The sequence below is a fragment of the Budorcas taxicolor genome, chromosome 5 (assembly GCF_023091745.1).
Source record: "Budorcas taxicolor isolate Tak-1 chromosome 5, Takin1.1, whole genome shotgun sequence".
In the NCBI taxonomy this organism is placed as follows: domain Eukaryota; kingdom Metazoa; phylum Chordata; class Mammalia; order Artiodactyla; family Bovidae; genus Budorcas; species Budorcas taxicolor.
This window is the reverse complement of record NC_068914.1, coordinates 101498075-101520603: the sequence shown is the minus strand read 5'-3', so window position 1 is coordinate 101520603 and position 22529 is coordinate 101498075. Positions and strand designations below refer to the sequence as shown.

The following is a 22529-nucleotide window of genomic DNA, read 5'->3' as shown; positions in this document are numbered from 1 at the left end:
ATCAGTTACTTCATCTGCAGAAGTGAACCTGCAAGATGACCTTGGGGGTATCTATGACCTCCAAGGGCCCTTAGATTCTAAAGTGCTTAGTTTAAAAAGTCTTTGAAATGGGGCCTTCCCTGGTGGTCTAGTGGCTAAGACTCTGCGATCCCAATGCTAGGTACCCAGTTTCAATCCCTGGTCAGGGAACTAGATCCCACATGCTGCAAGTAAAAGTTCCCCCAACTAAGACCCTGCACAGCCAATAAATAATTTTTTAAAAGTCTTTGAAATGTAATAAACCTTAGTAACAGGTGTTTCTCCCTGGGACAGATGTTCCATTCCAAACCCTGAGATAGCCACACTTCAGGATCAGGGTGTTTTAGAAGCTCCTCAAAGAAGTATCCTTTACATTTTCATCTTGTATCCCAGGACAGAATCTCTACGCACAGAAAGTGTGTGTAGTCCACACTGTAGTGTACTTATAGTCTACATTGGCCATAACTAGGGATGGAGATGACATGTTGCTGTTGGCATGGAATCTGAAAGCAAGACCTTTCCTTCAATAACATTCCTTACCTCATCTCTCCCTATCTGACAAAGCCCTTACTTGTCAGCTGAGACGATCACATCCTTTTGCCCTTTCCTGTCTGCTCTTGCTGATCCCTCCATCTGGAAGGGTACAGAGGGTAAAAAAATCCATTTCCTTCAGGACTGCGCTCTATCTTATATTTCATCAGTATGAATACAACTAATTTCTAGAATCCTATACTACCATGAACGCATGCATGCATGCTAAGTCCCTTCAGTCATGTCCAACTCTTTGTGACCCCATGGACTATAGCCCGCTGGGCTCCTCTGTCCATGGGATTCTCCAGGCAAGAATACTGGAGTGGGTTGCCATGCCCTTCTCCAGGCGATCTTCCCAACCCAGGGATTGAACCCACATCTCCTGCAGCTCCTGCACTGTAGGTGGATTCTTTACCGCTGAGCCACCAGGGAAGCCCTGTGCTACTATACACTTATTCATGTTCCCTAGCTTATGCAGAGAGTTTCCTCTTCTCACAATAATTAGACTCTAAACACATTATACTGAGTAAGCACAGAATAAATGCTTATCTAGTTTGTTAGTCCATCAGGAACTTCAGATGACAAAAGAATTATGGTTCAGGCTCCTTCTACCTTCAGTTCAGTTCAGTTCAGTCACTCAGTCGTGTCCAACTCTGTGACCCCATAAACCGCAGCACACTGGGCCTCCCTGTCCATCACCAACTCCTGGAGTTCACCCAAACCCACGTCCATTGAGTCTGTGATGCCATCCTACCATCTCATTCTCTGCTGTCCCCCTCTCCTCCTGCCCTTCTACCTTAGCACTATACAATTCCCAAAGCTTTTCCTTTCCTTCCCTTTTTTTCTTCCTGTCTGGAATCTCCTATTTTCAAGCCTAATGTAAGGGCCTAATTCTGGGCATGAAAAGACAACACAGTTCATACTTTTGGTTTCATATTTTTTCAGTTCATTTCAGTAAAAACATAATATAAAAGGCATTGCTACCCTCTTCCCCTCCTGGGGGTGATCCATCACGCTTGTCAGTCTGAGCCGCTCCAGTGGTTCACAGCTCATCATGCGATATGTGCAGGGCATGGTCACATAGATCTGCAAATAGCACATGACAGTTTCAAAGAAAATGCCACTCTCACACTGATATATGCCACTATCAAGAAAATACCCCAAACCCAAACAAACTGACATACACCGACCGCCATTTTTCAGATCATATGCTTTTTTTTTTTTTTTTTGCCACACCTCGAGGCATGTGGGGTCTTAATTCCTGACCAGGGATCCAACCCATGCCCCCGGCAGTGGAAGTGCAGAGTCCTAACCACTGGCCTACCAGGGAACTCCGCCACCCCCCAGCATAGACTTTAAAATGACAAACTCTCCCATCATCCTCTCACCCTGTGTATCTCAGGTGAGGGAGCCACAAATTCTGAAAGCTGACAGGAAGAGAATGGAGAGGATCGACCCAAGTCCCTAAGCCATAAGCAACTCTGAAGCTAACTTCACAGATTAGGCTGGAGGAGGAGGTGTTAGGGGGGTGCTGGAGGACAGGGAGTGGGACACACACTGGAGAATGTGCCAGGTTCCACAGGGATGTGAGGACAGGAGGTAAAGTGACAGTAGCTTACCTGTTCGCTTACTGCAAAGTTTGTCTTTAACATTGTCAGCCTCTCGGGAAAAGAACTCAATGAGTTCATCCTCGTACTCCTCCACAATGCTCTCACACTGTCAACCCAAGGGAGAAAGGAGTGAGAGAAGCCAGCAAGGGGAAGCCTCTGGTCTCCACCTCCAGAGAGGAGGAGAAGGACATGAACCTAACTTTCCACTTGGGCTCTCCAACAACTCCCCGAATTTTCAAGAACCAGCTACCCATTCCCATAGCTCACCGCGAACTTGAGGGTGCCACTGATGTCTGAATCAATTCGAATGCCCTGTAGGTCCAGTTCACTGGATTCTCCATCCCGGCCCACGACACGTACATAGTTCTTGCGGTGCGTGGAAGGGTCGATCTGTTCCCCATACTCCTTCATCCGGTCACATACCTCCTCTAGCAGCTCTGTGAGGTGGGCCTCTGAGCGAGCATAAGGCACCTAGAAATGTCCTCAGCCTTGGGTCATATTCTTCTACCTCTGTACATTAATAATTCATACCCTTACTTTTCCTTCCAAATCTAGCTTGATCAACCTTCTCTAAAAAGCCTTCTCCAATTTAAAACCATTATGATTTGTGTAATTCTTAAGTCCTAGTGGCTCAGCAGTAAAGAATCTGCCTGCCAATGCAGAAGACCTGGGTTCAATCCCTGGGTCGGGAAGATTCCCTGGAGAAGGAAATGGCAACCTACTCTAGTATTCTTGCCTGGGAAATCCCATGGACAGAGGAGCCTGGAGGGCCACAGTCCATGGGGTCGTGAAGAGTCAGATACAACTTAGCAACTAAAGAACAAAGTCCATTCAAATATGCGATCTTATTTTACCTCATTATACAAGCCTAAAAAATAAAATAGGTATCCTTCCAAATTATAGATAAATGACCTCTTTGATTAACCCTGGTCACTATGTGTTCTCTTCCTTTGAATTTCTTTAATTCTTATGGCTGTAAGGTTATTATTATTATTATTTTTGGTATTAAAATGAGGCTAATACCTGCCCTTAAAATGAGAGCATCAGACGGTTGCATGCACGCTAAGTTGCTTCGGTCAGATAGTGTAGGCTTTGAAGATAACTATTAAAGCATTTCAAAAGCATCATAACCTTAACATTTCCCAAATACTCACTAGGTACAGCTTTCTGTCTGTGTGTATTATGTTTTCTACTAAAACAAATTTCCTAAATATATAGATAAGACCTATATATATATTTTTTTGAATGAATGAATGTATGTATACCATACTGTCATAGTGAAAACACAAGTCACATGGATTAAGGATATGGAAAAGGGGGCTGATATGGAAAAGGTTCTCTGTCTGCTAACAACTTCTACAACTTCTACAAAGTATTAGTATTTCTGGGGTATTAGGGAGCCAGGGAAGCAAATGTATGGGATACAAGCCTTCAGCCTCTTCCAAATGAAACAGCCCCATCTTTTAGATATCTCATTAGTTGAGTTCTCATTCAAAGTTAGAGTGAGCTATTTGGGGGAACAGTCAAATTACCTCCACCACTGACTGGCTGCCATCTGGATTGATTCGGAAAGAGCCCATCTGAATGGTCTTCTTGGGATCCACCTGGGCAATTTCCCACTCAAGTTCATCCACCAGAGCCCTGCAAGCTGATGCAAGGGGGGAGGGGGAGAAAGGAATCAACCTGGGGCTTCCACTCATCCTTCTCCCAGGCCTTGGATCCCATCCTCTGTAAGGCTCTATCTTCCCCATCCCACCCTGCTTCCTCCCATTTCTTCTTCTGTGCCTTTACCTCCACAGTGTAGATCCTGGCTCCTCCGGGCCCAGGCAGTTCCCAACAGGGCCCCCAGAAGCAGGGCCAGCCAACCCCAGCCTTTCATCTTTGACGCAATGGGGTTGCTCCACCTGGGTTTAAAGCATAGGTGTGAGACGACTACTCCATCCCCCCGCCCCGCCCCGCCCGCCACGACACCCAGTCAGCCTCTAATCCCCGCCACCACCACCCCTCCCCATACCTTATCCCAAGCCTACAAAGGCCTCAGTGTGATCTGACTCTACTTTCCAAGAAATGGCCTGGACACAAAGGGGCTCCTCTGTTCCGGCGCTCGATGTCCCGGAGGCCCCGGGGCAGTGGGTGAGAGAGTGAGCTTGGGACTTGGGTCTTAGTTCCGGATACTACGTCGACAGGTGAGCCCTCAGATGTTGTTACTTAAGCGGTGGCTGCCTAGGATCACAGGACTATGTGGCAGCCATGGGTTGGTGGCTGGGATTAAGCAAGGACGACAGGCACAGAGGAGCTGCTGGCAAGGAGAGTAGCTGATTCTGGCTAAGAGGTAGCGAGGTGGCTGTCTGGCGAGAAGAGCACTCAATAACTAGGGCCTATCTGGACCCAGCACCGAAGATTGCTGCATCCCCACCTCCATCCTATAAGCTATTCCTCCGTGCGCACCAGCCCCTTTTGTAAAGACCCCACCACTGCCTTCGCTCCAGTCCAACCCCGACCCTCAGTGCCACTCGGATCCATCCCACCTCTGCTCCCAGGGCCGCCGCCGTGGCCCAGGCACTGGAAGACAGCCGAACTCTCACTTTAGCTCCCGACCCTAGCACCTGGCTGCGGGGGAGCGGGGCTGTCCAGGCTTCTCCAGAGCGCTCCTGCGCGCTCCAGACACGGGGTGCCCCGGTGACTGCCTGAGCCAGCTCCTCGAGTCCTAAGTGGATTCCTAAGCAGGGCTCAGAGGCGCTACAGTACGCGTCCCACACCGGAGACCGACCCCCAAACCCGCCCCTCCAAACTCTCGCGCGAACAGGCAGCTTAGGAGCGGCTCGCAGACAGCAAGGACCCCGGTGGATCGCAGGACCCAGACTTGCGTGGCGAGGAGCTCCACGTGACCATCAGAGGTCAGCCGAAGAATAGGAGTGGCTTGAAGCAGGGTCAGAGCCTGACGTCGTGCGCGGAGGCGGTCAGGCTCACACACGCCAATCTAGGTGGGCTCGGACCTTCTAAAAGAAAGGTATGCGGCTAGCCAGTGAGAACCCCTGGTTTTAATACCCGGGAAACTACATCTCCCAGGAAGCACCACATCACCACACTGATACTTTGTTAGTAGCTACAGGTTTTATGGTTCCTGGGACCTGTAGTTTGTCAGTTTCTCCCACTCACGTTTTACACAAAACGGGGAAACCATACTGTACCTCTTAAAAGAATCCGACCCTAGGGTTCTAGGCAGCGACACCAAAGGCCTAACTGCCCAGGAATGACATACTTCTTCAATATCCTGAATTTTGGACTTGAGAATTTTATCTTCATTTCTGGGTGAGACTTTGACTTAGTTTTTTCCAGTTGTAATATTGGGTTTCCAAAAGAGTTCCTTTGGTTTTTTTCATGTAAGATGTCTGTAGTAGTGCTTGAAAGTGAAAGTCAAGTCGCTCAGTCGTGTCGGACTCTTTGCAACCCTATGGGCAGTAGCCTGCACCAGGCTCCTCCATCCATGGGATTTTCTAGGCAAGAGTACTGGAGTGGGTTGCCATTTCCTGCTTAGTTGTCTTTAACTTCATTCGAAGCAATTTTGTTAGATTGTAGTGTGACAGTTGTCATATCAGCATGCAGTAAAAATACTTAGCTTAGCAAAATTGGTTAATTTTTGTGTAGCCATTTTACTATTTAAGATGAAAGAAAAAAGCAACATTTTTGGCATATTGCTTTAGTATTTCAAGAAAGAAAAAAATGCAACTGAAATGCAAAAAGATGTGTGTTGTGTATGGAGAAGGCGCTGTGATTGATGAAATGTGTCAAAAGTGGTTTGCAAAGATCTCGGCTGGAGACTTCTTGCTGGAGGGTGCTCCACGGTTGGGTAGGCCAGTTGAGGTTGATAGCAATCAATCAAGAGATTGAGAACAATCAATGTTATACCGCGAGGGAAGACAGCTGACAACCTCAAAATATCCAAATCAGTGAAGAGATTTTTAAAAAGAATCCAAATCAGATGTTGAAAATAATTTGCACCAGCTTGGTTATGTTTTGTTGTTTGGTTTCCACATGTGTTAAGTGGAAAAAAACAAAACAAAACAAAACATCACCTTCTTGGCTGTATTTCCACATGCAATTCTCTACTAACCCTAACGAAAACATTCAGTATTCTTTTTTTATTTTGGCCACACTTGGAGGCATGCAGAACTTCCCCAGGAATCGAACCTGGACCCCTTGCGGTGGGAGCGCAGTCTTATCCTCTGGACCACGAGGGAAGTTCCAAAACCTTGTTTTTACAACAAATTGTGATGAGCAATGAAAAGTGAATACTGTACAATAACGTGACACAAAAAGATCATAGCACAAGCAAAATGAATCACCACCAACTACACCAAAGGCTGGTGTATACAAAGAAGGTGAAGTTGTGTGGGATGGGGAGTTCTCTATTATGAGCTCCTTCCAGAAAACCAAACAATTCCAACAAGTACTGCTCCCAGTTAGACCAACTGACAGCAGCACTCAATGAAAAGTGTCCTGAATTAACAGAAAAAACATAGTCTTCCATTAGGATAATGCAAGGCTTTGATGACCAGGCAAAAACTGTTCCAGCTTGGCTGGGAAGTTCCAATGCATCTGTTGTATTCACCAGACATTGCACCTTCGGATTTCCATTAATTTTGGTCTTTACAAAATTCTCTTAGTGAAAAAAATTTCAATTCTCTGGAAGACTGTACAAGGCACCTGGAACAGTTCTTTGCTCAAAAAGATGAAAAGTTTGGGAAAATGGAATTATGGAGTTGCTTGAAAAATGGCAGAAGGTAGTGAAACAAAATGGTGGATATGCTGTTAAACCAAGTTATTGGTGAAAATGAAAAATGTGTGCTTTATTTTTACTCAAAACCTGAAGGAATTTCTTGGCCAACCCAATAAAAAGCCAACAAAGGAGAGGAGGCTGAAGTCAGAGAACCCCACGTGCAGATATTTCTAATGAAATAGATGATACTCAATAATATTTTTGTTTTTATTTTACAAAACATGCAATTTAAAACAGAATTTTAAAAAAATAGCAAGAAAACAAAACTTGGGACAGGAGAGTGGATGGAAGACAAATGTTTCTCAGCTGTCAGCAGGAGTGAAGCCAGCAGCCAAGCTTTGTCTAGGACCCAAAGGCCCTTTTGGCAATGATGATGTTGGCAACACTGGTTTGCTGGGACCACCAGACTCTGTATGTTGGCCCCTCTGGGCAACCCTCAAGCAGCCAGACTTAGGCTAGGTCTTGAGTTACTGTTGTATCCTATCAGTGTCCAGGACTTCAGTAGGAACTGAGCGTTTTGGTTCCAGGAGCTTCTTTACCTGTGTATTAATTACCCAGGATAATTATTAAGAACACGAATTACTTTCCATCTGGGTCAATTCTAGGCTGTTTCTGGCCCACTATTTTGCAAAGGATGAAAAAGTAACCAGGCTCCTAGACCTTTTGCAACAATCCTGCTGCATTCCAGTTCTATTAATAGCACCATCTGTAGACCCTGAGCAAGTCCAGTTCTGGAAGTAGACAGGGTATAGCCAACTTGGGAGCTCATCTCCCAGTTCTGGGGCACAGAACACTAAAGGGAGGGAGCTGTTCGTTGGGAGAGCGTGAGGTCAGAGTGCCAGCACTGAAGAGAAGACAGCTGCACCTGTCAGAGACAAAACCAAGAGCAGTGACTCCTAAGGCGAGTCAGGAGAAAAAGCACCCGGACACTTCCTATGAAGGAACAAGGCAGGATAAAAGAAGGCATGGACCTCCCCCAAACTTTTTAGAACTGGGAAAGAGAAGGTTAGGACCAATAGAGAGCTTCAACAATAAAACTGATTTCTGATTTCACTGAATAAGGAATACGTGCTTTGTAAACCGTTAAGTGCTTTCTATTACAAACAGAAGGCTAGGGTGGTACTGTGTTAACATAACCATTGTTCTTATTTGGCAAAGGAAAAAAACGGCAATCCACTCTAGTATTCTTGCCTGAGAATCCCATGGACAGAGGAGCCTGGCAGGCTACAGTCCATGGGGTTGAAATGAGTCGGACATGACTGAACAACTTCACTTTCACTTTCATTGTTCTTATTATGGTGGCTATAATCTTCACAACCCACCCAGACCAGTTTCCCCTGTCCCATCCCAGGCCTTACTCTTGGGACTTGTCTGGCCCTCAGGCTCAGGCACCTTCCAGTCCATCTTTCGACCTTTCTCGTAAAGGCCCTTGAGAACTTTGTGGAAGGACTCAGGTTCAGTGCCATTTTTGCTTAGCTCCAGATACTTTCGGTAAAGCTGAAGGGCTGTGCGGGCATCCTCAATACTGTCATGGGTCTCCCCTTGAATCTTCAGGTCTAGGGGAAGCAGAGGTGGAATAGTTTGGGACCTAGCAAAGGAAGGTAAGAACATGTCCTCTACTTACATCCCCACTATCAATAAACAACAAAAAATCCCTGACTTCCCTTAAGGGAAAGAGCCACACACCATCCCTAGTGCACAAAAGGAATACTGAAGCTAATTAAATCCACCTGTAACTCTCACCAATAATTCAGGGTTATCCCTATTCCCCTTGGCCTCTCGCACATTTTCATGCCCTTGCTGCAAACAAGGATGTACAAGGCAGAGGAACTCACCGAGAAAGTACCAAGCAAGGAATCGCAGGGAAATCATTCGTTTCCGGGGCATGTGAAATAGATAAACAGTGTCAAGGACTTGGTCCTTGGGCACCTGCCAGGGATAAAAGAGTGGGAGACTGAACGCAGGGGATCCATAATTTCCCATTTTCCCAAAACACAATATACCCTGGGGAGCCCACACAAAGAAAGACTCTTAAAAGAGCCCTGCACGAACCATGAGGTTGATGACCCGGAAGTCCTTTTGGAGACCATGACCCACAAACTTGACTCCAATGTCTATGAGAAAACGAAGCTTTAAGTAGGTAGACTTTAGAGTTGTGAGGTGCTTAGAGGAAATCTTGGCATCAAGGTCTCCTGGCTTTATCCCTGAGTACTGAGTCAAGTAATCCACCACCTAGGGATACAGAAAAGGTCAAGTCACACAAGAAGCGAAATGCACAGTTCCCCCTGCCATTCGTCCCCAGGTTCTAGGGCCTTCTGTAAAAGCACAGGGTCTGTCACATTTGCACATTCACATCCTAATACCTGCTCCTGGGTAGAGATGTAGTCATCGATGAAGGGGATACCCTCATTGGGTCCCTGGCCCCTAACGCAGGTAATCCTTGCCACTGACATCTGGCTTGGCTTGATGGTAGACTTGGTGCCATCGCTGCGCAGCTCTGCTTCTTCCTATATAAGAGTTCATAAAGAAACCAGGGAAATGCTTGTGACTCCTGATATCCCCCGAGTTATGTCCTAACACCCCACTCTTTTGGTCTTGGTTACCTCATTAAGGGTGACAAACTCAGCGTCCAGGCCCACCAAGTCCCCAACCTGTGGCATCTCATTCAGCATCAGGGGAATAAAAGTAGTATGTGTTTTCCGCTGCTTCCGTGCTAATGAGGCTTCAGCCAGCAGAACATTTGCCTCAATAGGATTCTTAACTGGAGGGGAGAATCCAGAAGACAGATGGCTGCGGAGAGGGAAGTGACCAGGGGAGGGAAACCAGAGTGGCTGACTACAGACTGGGTCTACACTGTGATCCCAATAATCGAAGGATGTGACTAAAAAGATCATGTCTGATGAACAGAACAGGCCAATGAACAGGTCAAATCAGAAAATTATCAAGAAATATGCTAAGGAAAAAAAACAGAAAGGAGTGAGATTTTCACTTTGGACTTTACTGTAGAAAATCCAGAATTAAAAAAAAAAAAAAAAAGTCCAGAATAATATAGTTTATTACCACACACACACAAAAGAAGAGATCCTTACTTGGAGATAAGCTCAAAATCAACTTTAGCCATTTTCAGATATCACCCTTCACCATTACACCCTCAGGATCCCCAGCTTCTAAATTTAAGGCCTGATGAGCAGAATCACTCTACTGTCCCTGGAAATATTAACACTGGTTGCCAATCCTAATAAGCTGTTTTCCAGATCTCTTCCTGAAGATGAATCTTATTGCTCACACCCTTAGGTCTATGCTATACTACTTACTGTTCAGGTTGTATTTGGAATTAAGATTCCTTTTGATGTAATAAAGGATAGCAGGCACTTTCCAATTCATGTCAAACTGCACAGCTTCATGCTATAAAAGAAAAAGCACCTAATGGTCGACATATACACCTTTCTTCCCCTTTATCCCAAGTCAGAGAGAAGACAGGACTCAGGTGCTATATTTAGCTTTGCTAATGCTTTTTACTATTGAGGACCCATCCCTCCCTCCTGAATCTGCCTGGCATTCTCTTGGGTACTGAGGATGAGGATGCCAGGGAAAGGGGAGATGCAAGGGGGAATGGAATGTGTTACAACTAACCTTATCGATAGGTTCAATGAGAAAGTCGTTGAAGAGATACCACTGCTGGTGGGTAACACCCTGTGGAGAGACAGAGGATGCCAAAGAGATGGCTAGAGCATTCTGGCTCAGACTCAAGATAAGGACAGAACTGGGATTCCCCTGTGGCTATCACCAGGAATATCCCTGCCCTGTATTACCTCACTCACCTCCTTGCGCTGGTGGTAGGTCTCTCCAACTTTGATGTGAGCCACCAGGCTGCCCCCTGTGCGTGAGTCCAGGATGTGTACCACAGTTGCCATCAGGTCATACACAAAGACACCATGCTCCTCCTCTGCCCTGGCTGGGCCCCACTGTGAGGGGGGTACCCAGGCTGCTAAGCTAAGTTTAAGGGTGGGGAAGGAAGGGGAATGGGGATAGAGGACAGGGAGCTTGGGGGATGGGGACAGGAGACCAGGGTGGGTTCTTTCCATCCTAGCCCAACTATGACTCCCAGCACTGAACTGAGTCACTCTAGAAAAGCCCATAGCTGGTGAATACTAGGCCTTATTCTCTTTTTTCCCCTATACTAAGTTCCACCTTTCCCTTGCCCTGCTTCTGCCCCATCTCTCCCTTTTGTTTTTTGGTCGTGCTGCAAGGCTTATGGGATTTTAGTTCCCTGACCAGGGAACTGAACCCAGGGCCCCGGCAGTGAGAGCACCGAGTCCTAACCACTGGACCACCACGGAATTTCCCAACCTTCTTTCCCTTATTCCCCCTCCTCTTCCCAGTTTTTCAACAACCTGCATCTCATCCCCATCAGTCCAATTGCAAACATCCAGCCCTTTGTTCTTGGTCATCTTCATTTGAATGGAGAAAGGAAGCCAGACATTCTTCAACTCCTCAATGGAGGGACACATCAGCATGCCCTCTGGACTGCCTAGTTCCTTCCTATCAGGACAGGAGAATTGGAAATTTGTTCTAAGGAGATCTGACCAGTGACAAGAGGGGCCACTGGGTAGTTCAATCCTTTGACCACTCTACAGACAATACCTACCAATCAGCCAAAGCAAACTCCTTATTCTTGGAGATTTCCCCACTATGCTTCTTTATTGCCATCTTGAAGGCAACCTGCACACAAGGAGAAAACATGGAGGTTAAAAGAGGGAGAAAACTAAAAAGTTCTCCTAGAGCCCTATTTCCAACCTAAGTCCTGACCTCAGCCTGCATCCTCCAGAAATCAGCTTCTTTCAAACTGTTCACCTCACAGTTGATGACAAGAATATCTGGCAGATGGCGGATGTTGCGGGTCTGGATCTGAGAGAAGGAAACAAACAAGGAATGGCAGGAGGCCCACAGGGAAAGAAACCTGGACAGGAACAGTTTAGGCCTGGATCTGCTTCTTCCAGCTGGGGTTCTTCCCACCCACTAGAGAGCTCTAGATGGCGGTGCTGACTTAGTCTGTCCTGGATGAGACCACAGCTGAGTCCCCCATGTGGCAGGACTCTGGCCCAGGGCAAGCACCCACTCACCGTGGGCTGGTACTTTTCACAGTTGTCACACCAGGCCTGTGTATTCTGCTCCAGGCAGATGCTTCGCTTCAACACCTGAGCAAAGTCACAGTTCTTCCCGGTTTTATCTGAGGGGAAACTGGATGCTTCACTCCAGGTCCTCCCTATCCCCACCGTGAGCCCCCCAACACCCTTCTCCTTGATGTTTCAGGACACCTGGGGGAGCACCCCCCACCCCAGCTGCAGGGTATACCACTGTTGCTACCCTCAGGGTAAGAGAGCGTGAAGAGCAGTGTGGATGAGGCTCGCACGGTCTCACTGCCACAGCGGCAGAGGCTGCAGTTTTCCATCTCACAGCTGAACAGCTGCCCAATGACAGAGTCCCCCGATGAGCAAAAGCTGCTAAGAGTGGACAGGGCAAGATATGCACACTGAGGGAGTCAGGACACCCTTTTAGTCACAGAGGGGCCTGCCATGGTGGCTTTAACCTTTCCATACCTGCCTCCAGCGCCTCGGTAAGCCTGGGGTACTTCCAGCTCCTGCAAATCTTGATGAAGTTGCGTGAGAATGAAGCGGTTCCACCTCTGAATGAGCCTGGCCAGGTTGCCCTTGCCCGAAGCCTCATCTGAGTCAGCCAAAATCAGACCAAGGGCTGAGGCCTCAGGAATGGTGCGGAATGCTCGAAGAAAATTACTGCCCTGGAATCCAGAAGTATGTTGGTGGAAAAGGGTTATTTCCTCTTCTGTGATTACTGGCAAGAGTGATGACCCTGCCTACTATCCCCCTCCTTTCCCCTTTTACTGTCCCAGGTTTCCAGGTACTGACCTGACAGGGGTCGCCTCGGGAGAGGTCCAACATGTGGAAGAGGAAGCCCAGCTCGCAGGCCAGGCAGAACTCCTTCTGGCAAAGGTGGTTCTGGATTAGACAACGCACAGGCTCCAGGAAATAGAGCACCTGGAGGGAAGAGCAGGAGATCTGATGCGGACAACTGGCACAGGGAGAAAGCGCGGCGGGAAGGCTAAGAGATGGTGGAGAACACAAAGCACGAGTCCACTGAAGCGGAGCTCGTGGGGGTCGTGCAGGCTGTGGGGCAAGAAAGAATGGTAGAGGAGACTAAAGTGGACTTGGCCACTTGGTTAGGGAGACCTGGAAAAAGAGGGGTTCAGGGGCCCAGAGAGAAGAAGAAAAGCAGTAGCCATCTTCCAGTCGCGGGAATACCCAGCCTTACCTGGATCATGCAGTTACAGTAGGCATTGGGGATGTGGGGCTCCAATCCAGCAAACAGCGTCTTATTGTAGTGCTTGAAGTCGAAGTCCTCCAGCCCTAGCTTGGAGTATTTGATGGTCACCTGAGGCAGAAACAGTCTGAGCAAGTTGAAGATGTCCTCAGAGCCCCCTAAATCTTTGCAGTAACCATGACCTTCTCCCAGACCCTTCCCAAGTCCAGAGTGATAGGCAAAGGCTTCTTCAATCCTTTCTCCGATGACCCCCTTTCCCAGGAACCTGTCCCCACATCCCAGAGGGCCCCTTCCTTGGTATCCCCCAGCACCTTGCGGTACTTCTTAGAGACCATGTGGAGATGTGGCTCCTCTTCCCGCCCTATTGGTGACTCAGTGACCTGGCTGAAGCTGTCAAATTCACTGTCAGACTCCTTGAGTCGGTAAGGAATCTAGGGTTTTTAAAAAGAGGTATGTATAATGATGTATATATATGATATATATATATGATATATATGTATATAATGATGGATGTATAATGATCTTTGGTCCCTCCTACCTTTTATTCCAACACTGAAGCAATCACCAAATCCCGAACCTAATAATTCCATGGGGTTTTCAGCATCCACTGCTGCCTTTTCATTCCCACTGCCATCACCCTACCTCATCGCAGCTGGACAATGCCGATGCTTCCACAGTGGGTCCCCCAGCCCCATCCACTCAGTCCAGCACACCGCCACCAAGCTAACCCCCCATCACGGCCTTTTTGGTGCATCACTTCCGCTGTACACTGGTGCGCACAAGGTTTCACAACTGGGCCCTTTCCAAGCTTCATTTCTCATTGATTCCCAATACTAACAGCTGGTCCAACATGGTCCCTGTCAGTTAGACCTCCTGAGACCTCTACTTACACCCTTCTCTCATCCTGAAAGGCTCCCGTTACTATCTACTTACCCGTCTTTCATCCTTCCAGCTCAACACCCACCTCGTGGAGTATGCCCTTTCTGACCAATCTAGCCCGGAATACCCTTTTTTCTCTAAACAGCTCTGGCAGTGACTGCTTCTAACATTCCTTTAGCATTTAATGATAGAGCATAAATAACTTCTGCCATGGATAGGTCTTATCTTCAACAACCAAACACTAAACTTCTAAAGAGCAAGGACCGTATCTCCTATGTATCTGAACCCTAACACCTAGTATAATACCTTCAATTCAGTAGGCTTCAAAAACCTTTGTTGACCAACTAAAAACAAAAACTAGGGAGAATTACTAAAGACAAAGGAGAAACACCAATGGGCTGGGGCAGGGGCTGACCCTCTCCCCTCTGAACAAACCTGATTTCGCAGCCTGGTGCGGGGATTGGGTGCATAGCCAATGAAGCCCACCTTCTTCATGGTGCGCAGAATCTCTGCATCCACAGGGGGTGCTCGCCTATAATGTAGTATAGTTCTAGGGCTTGAAGGCTGTGGTGTCTGCCCATCCAATTCCCAATCCCCAAGGGACCAGAAAATAAAAATACTAAGAGTAGACAGAAATCAGGAAAGAAGTAGAATAATAACAGGGCTTGCCGAGACTCCTGGTATCTTGGCCCTTTCCCCCTCCCTCCTTTTGGCCCAGATGTGAGGTACAACCTGGGAGCTGGAGCAGAGTTGGCAGCAGGCCAATCAGAGAGAAGCGTGTCAGCGGTGAGCGGGACAGGGATGAGGGAAAGAGGCAGTAGGTCCTGGCTCCAGTCCAGAGGCGGCAGTGAGTCCACGAGACAGGGCAAAGCAAACTCGGTCTCACGGGAATATGGGTTGAAGGAAGGCTCAGGGGAATCAGTCCAGAGGTGCACGCAGCCCTCAGAATCCCCAAAAGCAAGGGCCTGCTTGCTGGCTGACACGTCAAACGTCATCAGCAGAGGTCCCACAGGATTCACATGAAAGATGTCTGCTGGGTTGGCCAGGCCTGTGGGCTCACAAAACTGGCACTGCCCTAGGAGGGAGGAGGAAGCCCACTGAGCCCTGGAAGGTGAAAGGGAGCCATCTTGTTATGCCCTTCCTACCCTCTTCCCCTGGTATCAAGAAAAGATGGGCCCCAAATCCATGCCTAGAGATAAGAGGAAACACCATCTGGTGCCTCCCATAAATCACAAGGAGGTTTGCTACCCACTGGAGGCCAGTTCTCTAGTTGTCTGCCTGCTCTACCTGTATTTTTTGCATATGTGTTCTTCACATCCAGGGAGAAAATAAAAGCTCTAATCTCTTACCAAACCTAAGTGAGACCCTGAGACCCCTTAGAAAGGTTACTTTTTCCCCAGCAAAGAAATTTCAGGGAGTACACTCCTTCTCGCTCCTAGACCCCCTTTTTCACTCATCGACTCTTATCCCATCCTATATCCCCTTCATACCTGACTGGGAGATGATAGCAAGACGAGAAGTATATGTAGGGATGAAGCGTAAGAAGGCAGGATCCACGTGAACCTGAAGTGGTGTGATGGCACGCATCATGCGTAGATCATAAACTTTGAGGAAACGGTCACAGGCAAGACCAGTAAGGCGGCTGGAGAAGCCACAGGTGGCCAGCAGGTTGCCATGCACATCAAAATCCGACAGGCTCCCTGAGAAGGCATCAAACTCATGTTCCACCTTAAAAGTACGGAGATCTCGCAGAGAAACCTGAAGAAGAGAGATCTTCGTTATCTGCCAACACTGTTATCAGGAATAGGACCCACCATCTACCTAACCCTGTGAGGTTCCTGCCAAAAGAACTAAGGCTCTACAATGTGTGTGCGCTAAGTCACTGCAGTCATGCCCAACTCTTTGTGACCCTATGTACTACAGCCTGCCAGGCTCCTCTGTCCATGGGATTCTCCAGGCAAGAATACTGGCGTGGGCTACCATGCCCTCCTCCAGGGGATCTTCCTGACCCAGGGATCGAACCCACATCTCTTATGTCTCCTGCACTGGCAGGCAGGTTCTAGTGCCACAATACAGGCAATTAAAGCACACAAAAAGCAAAAAGAGAAGCCAAGAGCTGGAAGGGACCCCAAAGAGAACTTGTTTACCCTTTGCCTCTAAGATACACCATTTACCACTGAAAATATCAGGCTCAAAGATAATCTCATAGTACAACATGGCTGAGTAGGAACTCAATTCACTCCACCCACCTCCCCAACTACTAAGCCCCAGAATTGAGTAACAGACAGAGCCCAATCACATATCTGGTGAAACAAAGCCCCAAGGTGGGAGGAAAAATGGAACTTAGTCATTCACCTTGCCAGATGTGTGGCCACAGAAGAAGAAGCGATTCGTCTGTCTCATGATAGTGACTCCAGGTGTCTCAACTGCGTACTGTGAGGGAAGCGGGAGAAACCGTGAGAATGATTCTTCCCACAGACCAAAGGAACAGAAAGGTCACATGCGCATCATAGGCATTTCCAGTTTATACTGCCCCCAATAACCTCAGGCCCTGCCTGCGTCCCGCTTGCACCTTCTGAGTCTCCTGGACAGTGTTCAGGTCAATCTCTAGTATGTGGTTCTGCAGCCCACCAATGAGCAGAGTGCTGCTGTCTGTCAGCAACAGGCTGTGCATGTCTTCACTCTCATCCAGCCTGTGGGAGATGAAAAGCTCAGGGGCCAGAGTTGCCAGTTTCCAATCCTTTACCCTTCCCACTCTGTGAGGGATCCCCTTCCCCAGTCCAGAGGTAAGAAGCCACTTACAGGTAATCAAATATAATGAGGCCCCCTCGGGCCATATACTTGAGGTTGTTCTTGGTAAGAAAAAGGATGCCATTCTCCAGGCTCTGGATCTGGCGGATGTCATCACTGCCATTGACCTGAAATGATGAGTAGCGCTCCAAAGTTGGGCCAAAAAATGATGTGGCATGGCCCTGCAGTGGACAAAAAGATGAGAGACAACCTGAGTGGAGTGGCAAGGCTAATCCCAGATGCAAATCAGAGAACTAGACATTGCTCAGTTTTTCCTCCATTCTTGCCTGGCCTTTCTGGCTAGCAGTGACTAGGGCATAAAGCTGGGCACCAATCTTATATATGATATGATATGATACAGTATCTTTAAATATAAAGATATTTATGTTATGATAAAAACACTGAGAATACTATCTTACGTTCATTTAATACTTTACAAAGTACTTTTATAAACTCTACCTCATTTTATCCTCACAATGACCCTGCTGAATAGGTAATGGCTCAGTTGGTTAGAACAGTACTCAGAAGGTTAGGGACATAGGTCCAATCCTCCACTGGCCAGGTGGCAGTCTTGTGTCCCATAGTCAAGTCCTCATCTCTACAAGCCATCTGGGAAATGTGTACTATGGGTCACAGGCTGGAACAGAGAGACTGAAACTCATGCCACCCTTGGCTCCTATGACATCATCCACTCCTGGTTTCTCTCCTGACTCTTAGCTCATATCTTCTCCTTATGTGCAACCCTTATGACCACTCTTGAAACGTGACTATTCCAAGCCCACCATCTTCTCACTCTACTTGTCTTCCTAGATAATTTTACCCACTCTTAAGGTTTAAACGTTCAGCTTAAACCGGATGAATCCTAATTTTTTCCCCTAGCCCAGACCATTGCCTCAAGCTTCAGACTTGTACATCCAAATACCTACCACATGCCTCTCTTTAGCTATTCCATGAGAACGCAAACTCATTACATCCTAAATCAAACTCACCATTTTCCCCATTTCAATTCTTCTTAACTGTATTCCCTATGGTACCATGATCTACCCAGTGGAATAAGTCACTGGTAGTCAACTTAAATTTCATTTAACTTCCTAAATACTTCCCAAATCTGTTCTGACGTATAAATCTCTACAGTGCTTCATTCAGGCCTTCATCACATTTTAGGTGAACTACTACAAAATTCTGTGCACTGACCTCACGGAGTCCTGTCCCATCCTCCTTAAATCAAACTCCATACTGCTACCTAAGCACCCCACCTAAGATGCAAACTGGACCTCGTCATTCTGGATAAAAACCTTTAGTGGACTAAAGAATCAAGTCCAGGCTCTTTTAACAGAGCTTATAAGGCTTTCTAGAATGTCCTCCCACAGACAAATGCATGGTTCCTTCCCTTCCTTCCAGGGAGATTAGAATGGACATCCTGGCCTGCATCCAGGTCTCAAGTGTGACTTTATTGGAAAGCCCTTCCCTTGACTATATATCTAAAACAGCAATACCTCACATCCTTCAATACCTCAACCCCCTAACTCCACAGTACTTTCCTTAGGGATTCTATTTTTCTTAAGGATATGTCATAAATATATTTCTGTTGCCTTTTAAAATGCTTATTCAAAACCTAGATTTCAGAACAAGGTCTGGCACCTAAAAGGTGCTCAAAAACACTGGCTGAAGAAAAGTCTAACTCTTCAGCTTCATCTTCCATTTCAGTAAACCCTACCTGCTTGTAGTTCCTGCACTGTGCAATCACCAAGCTGTGTACTAGCTTGGGAATCATTGTTTATTCCATTGCTTTTGCCAAAATGGAATTTCCCCCTCTTCTCCATCTGGCTCCTACGCATCTCTCAAGACTGAGCTCAGGTGTCATTTCCTTCTGGAGATCCTCTAATTCTCTTCTTTGCTCACCAACATCCAGTTTGTATTTTCACAATGGCATTTATTAAGTTCATATCCCATATACTTGGATTTTTCCCCTCACTGTTCTGTGACCTCCTTGAGAGCAAAGATATGTTTTATTAAGCTTTATTCCCCAAGCCTAGTCTAGTAGTAGACACTGCCTACTGAAATGAATGTATTACCAAAAAATTCACTCTTTCCAACAGAAAAACAATTCACACCCTATGGAAGGTAAATTAATAAACCATAGACACCATGTTATTTCTTGCAAAATCTTTGGGCTCCTGAGCATATTGGCAATATGGATACATTTTTAGAAATTAACAATGATAACTGCTCCCAGAGAGATTCAAGTCAGCCAAAGACAGAATGATTCCATGTAATATGTGCAGAAACAGGAGTTAAACATTCTGTAATTAGGGAATTCCCTGCCTGTCCAGTGGTTAGGACTCCATGCTTTCACTGCCCAGGCCTGGGTTTGATCTCTGGTCAGGGGTACTAAGATCCCACAAAGCGGCTGACATGGTCAAAAAGAAAACATCCCATAATTATAAAAATGGAAAATAGAGGAAGAGCATTAGAGAGTGTATTCAGATGGCTATACACTAACTGAATGGGTACAGTTATCAAGATTAATCAAAGCATGGAATGGACAAACTGTGGAAGAAGTGGGATACCCTCTGAATAAGAACACCTATGTAATCCATCTCTGCATTCTATGACGCCCTCCTTCTCCCTCCCCTTCCCCTCCTCTTGGCTTGCTTTAGAGACCCAGCTAATTCCATCACCTCAACTCAGTTCTGGCTCCCTGCAAAGCAGTTGTTCTTGGCCTAAAACCAGGTAAGAGATCCCCCAAAATCTCCTTTCAGCCCTTTCAAAGGGGTACAGTTCTTACCCCATGGCTTCCCACCCACAGCATCTCCTCGTGCAAGTCAAAGTGGGAGACGGAGACAGGCACACCCACTTCAGCCACCACACTGTGCAACTCAGAGTAGACACCTTCCATTATGTGCACTGACTCCTGGACTGGAAGAGCCTCTAGGGCCACTCCCTCCGGGTCCAGCTCCACGTTCTGTAGCAGACTCGGGTTCAGGTGGGCATCCAGGACAGGATCCAGGGCAGAATGCATGGCCGGGGCATACTCTGCCAGTCCAGGGTCCAGACCCTCGAAGTTCATGATGGTGATGATGACGATAGCAGCAGACTGACCCGTGTCACACACCCTCCCTTGCCACAGCCCCTTTGGATGCCTGACCCAACCTTCAGCAGGACATCAGTGGACCTAGAATGCACATCCTGACCTGCAAAGGGAAAGAGGGAGCTGAGTCACGGGTAGGCCCAAGTACTTGTATTGAGTGTGTTCTAGGTTTTACTGGCAGGACGGTAGAAGATGTAAAATACAAGGCAGGGGATGAAACAGGCAGGAAGGGAATGGGCACTCGGGTAGAGGTGGGAGAAGGTGTTGTCCCTTGCTCTTCTCCTCTAAGGTACCCTGAACTCCCGGCACCCCACTAGTTAACTTAATCCCTGACTTCCTTTTCACCCTCCTTCAGGGCTGCTCACTTGCCTGGTTCATCCCTGAACCATCAATGGCAGGAACAGCAACTGGGGGGGGTAGGGGTTAGGTAGAGGGGGGTAAAGTGCTTGTTTCCCAGAATTAGGGATAGGGGTAGACGGTTGAAAGGGCAGAACAAGGTAAGTCAGTTTCCCAGAATCCTCTGCAATGCTACCCAGGATTCGCTAGGGGAAAATAAGACTGGCCAGTTACCCACTGTTGGGGCGGGGGGTAGGGGGACGTGAAGGAAATAACTAGTTACCCAGAATTCTCTGGGGGAACCAGAAAAATCAATTACCCATAATTCTCCCTCGGCGGCGGGGAGGGGAGGGATTAGGGCAGGGGTCAGATGTGTTCCTGGGATGCTTAAGGGGATTAGGTCATTACCAAGATTTCTCCATGGCGGATATTTTGGAGCGCGTGGAATTAAAACGAGTAGGGGGAGAGCAAGCGCCGGCAGCTCCGCGGGAAATTCCAGTTTCCCCACTTCTCCCCCGCGCCTCAGGTTCAACCAAACTCTACGACGGAAAGGGCGTGCACTCCCAATCGCAGCTTCCAATTAGGAAGGGCGAAAGGCTTACCTCAGCCAATCGAGAGCAGCCAGGTACAGCCGGACCCGCGAGAAGACGTGTGATGCGCGAGCTGAGCAAAACAAGACCTACGGGGCGCGGATAGGGACAAACGGAGTCAGAACCTTGTCCCTGTTCGGTGGTGTTAGAGTAACCTTTCTCTTATTTAAGCCTTCTTTAAAAGAAATTAGAAAGCCCCAGGCTTGGAGCCCGAACTTTCAAGCTCTGTATAGCTCCAGACTAGAGTAAGAGGGGCCCAAAGCAAAGCACTGGGAATCGATTGCTGGATATTCCCAGTGTGGCCCAGTCCACCCCCTCTCCCCGTGGCACTCTTGTGAGCACTTCGCCACCTCCGACCCTGTTACTCCTGAAACTTGCCGGCATTTCCTATCATTTTCAGGCATGGGAGAGAAAAAAGGAAGCGGGAGGCAGCCTCCTAACACGGCTCAAGTAGCTGCATCTTCTGCGATTCTAAAGGCAACCATCTGAAACTCCCATCTGTGATTATTCCCTCCCCAGAGTCGCCGGTAATATTTCCAGGGAACAGGACCCTTCAGCTATAAAATTCCCCTAGCTCGTGGAGCTGGACATTATTCCTCAGGGGGCAGGACACTGCAAATTGAGACGTTTGCCTTCCCCAGACTTAACAGATTTAGTGTCAACACTTACTCAGGGATTCTTGGGGTATAAGTCTGAGCTTGAACTGCTTTGGAATAGATCCAGAATGTTAGATGTCTGTAGGGTATTTTAGTCCAGTTTCTAAAGGCCACATAAAGGGCCGCGTTGATGGGATTCCTCATAGAGAATACAGTTTTAAAGCATCTCAGTGTGGTGGTGGTGGTTTAGTCGCTAAGTCCTGTCCGACTCTTGCCACCTCATTGACTATAGCCTTCCAGGGTTCACTGTCCATGGAATTCTCCAGGCAAGAATACTGGAGTGGGTTGCCATTTCCTTCTCCAGGGGATCTTCCCAGCCAAGGAATCGAACCCAGTCTCCTGCGTTGCAGGCAGATTGTTTACCGACTGAGCTACAAGGGAAGTCACCATCTAGGGACCTCTGAAATCAGATCAGTTTGAGAGACCCTCTGAGTTAAACATGTTTCTCTCTCGGTCTAGACCTCTAAGTCTAGAACCCCTCTGATTCAGGATTCTCTGAGTCAGGATTCTAGGCTTAGAGGTCATAGACCAAGAGAAAAACACATTTAACTCAAGAGGGTTTCTCAAACTGACCTGACTTCAGAGGTCCCTAGGTTTAAAATCTCGTAAAGAATATATGTGCTGAGTAATAGGGACAGTTCCTACACTTTGAGAAATTTCCATATTTAGGTCTCAAATTAAGAAAGACTTAACAGGGATTTCCCTGGTGATCCAGTGGCCAAGACTCTGTGCTCCCAATGCAGGGGCCTGGGTTTGTTCCCCGGTCAGGGAATCCCAAGATCCCTCATGCTGCAACTTAAGAGTTTGCATGCCTCAAGGATCAAAGATCCTTGCCAGAACTAAGACCCAGTGTAGCCCAAAAAAATTTTTTTAAGACTTAACAGTGAGAATTACAAGGCCTGAGATACC

The 22529-nt window shown here is 47.4% G+C and overlaps 2 protein-coding genes across 6 annotated transcripts; both read right to left on the bottom strand.

Annotated features, from left to right (window-relative positions):
- Window positions 1–1469: 1469 nt before the first annotated feature.
- CNPY2 (canopy FGF signaling regulator 2) lies at window positions 1470–4939 on the bottom strand. Of its 2 annotated transcripts, none has more exons than XM_052640712.1 (6): window positions 4688–4939; window positions 3951–4063; window positions 3692–3807; window positions 2427–2630; window positions 2169–2265; window positions 1470–1635 (listed from the first exon to the last, which is right to left on the bottom strand). In XM_052640712.1, the coding sequence occupies exons 2-6, from the start codon at window positions 4036–4038 to the stop codon at window positions 1592–1594; spliced, it is 549 nt and encodes a 182-aa protein (XP_052496672.1). In that variant the 5' UTR covers window positions 4039–4063; window positions 4688–4939; the 3' UTR covers window positions 1470–1591. The 2 variants fall into 2 exon arrangements, with proteins under 2 accessions (XP_052496672.1, XP_052496673.1); XM_052640713.1 differs by lacking the exon at window positions 4688–4939 and adding an exon at window positions 4174–4619.
- Window positions 4940–7078: 2139 nt separating this feature from the next.
- PAN2 (poly(A) specific ribonuclease subunit PAN2) lies at window positions 7079–20912 on the bottom strand. 4 transcript variants are annotated; one of them, XM_052641544.1, is made up of 26 exons: window positions 20783–20912; window positions 19736–20141; window positions 16960–17129; window positions 16730–16850; window positions 16513–16590; window positions 15648–15915; window positions 14890–15232; window positions 14593–14689; window positions 13590–13709; window positions 13270–13389; window positions 12867–12995; window positions 12540–12739; window positions 12307–12443; window positions 12063–12169; window positions 11749–11847; window positions 11588–11661; window positions 11334–11481; window positions 10761–10904; window positions 10573–10632; window positions 10254–10344; window positions 9543–9700; window positions 9303–9446; window positions 8992–9171; window positions 8775–8868; window positions 8298–8495; window positions 7079–7804 (listed from the first exon to the last, which is right to left on the bottom strand). In XM_052641544.1, the coding sequence occupies exons 2-26, from the start codon at window positions 20015–20017 to the stop codon at window positions 7770–7772; spliced, it is 3597 nt and encodes a 1198-aa protein (XP_052497504.1). In that variant the 5' UTR covers window positions 20018–20141; window positions 20783–20912; the 3' UTR covers window positions 7079–7769. The 4 variants fall into 4 exon arrangements, with proteins under 4 accessions (XP_052497504.1, XP_052497505.1, XP_052497506.1 ...); XM_052641545.1 differs by having other exon boundaries at window positions 12307–12440; XM_052641546.1 differs by lacking the exon at window positions 13590–13709.
- Window positions 20913–22529: the final 1617 nt, after the last annotated feature.

What these genes read in the sequence shown, in the direction of transcription:
- PAN2 (XM_052641544.1), bottom strand. Translation starts at nt 20,017, where the DNA reads ATGAACTTCGAGGGTCTGGACCCTGGACTGGCAGAGTATGCCCCGGCC. An exon ending in GCACCAGGCTGCGAAATCAG is followed by an intron (nt 13,710 to 14,592) that starts GTTTGTTCAGAG and finishes TAAAAACCCTAG; the next exon opens with ATTCCTTACCGACTCAAGGA. An exon ending in GTGAAAAGTACCAGCCCACG is followed by an intron (nt 11,848 to 12,062) that starts GTGAGTGGGTGC and finishes TCCTTCTCTCAG; the next exon opens with ATCCAGACCCGCAACATCCG.
- CNPY2 (XM_052640712.1), bottom strand. Translation starts at nt 4,038, where the DNA reads ATGAAAGGCTGGGGTTGGCTGGCCCTGCTTCTGGGGGCCCTGTTGGGA. An exon ending in CCAGGATCTACACTGTGGAG is followed by an intron (nt 3,808 to 3,950) that starts GTAAAGGCACAG and finishes CCCTTGCATCAG; the next exon opens with CTTGCAGGGCTCTGGTGGAT. An exon ending in GTGGCACCCTCAAGTTCGCG is followed by an intron (nt 2,266 to 2,426) that starts GTGAGCTATGGG and finishes TTGGGTTGACAG; the next exon opens with TGTGAGAGCATTGTGGAGGA.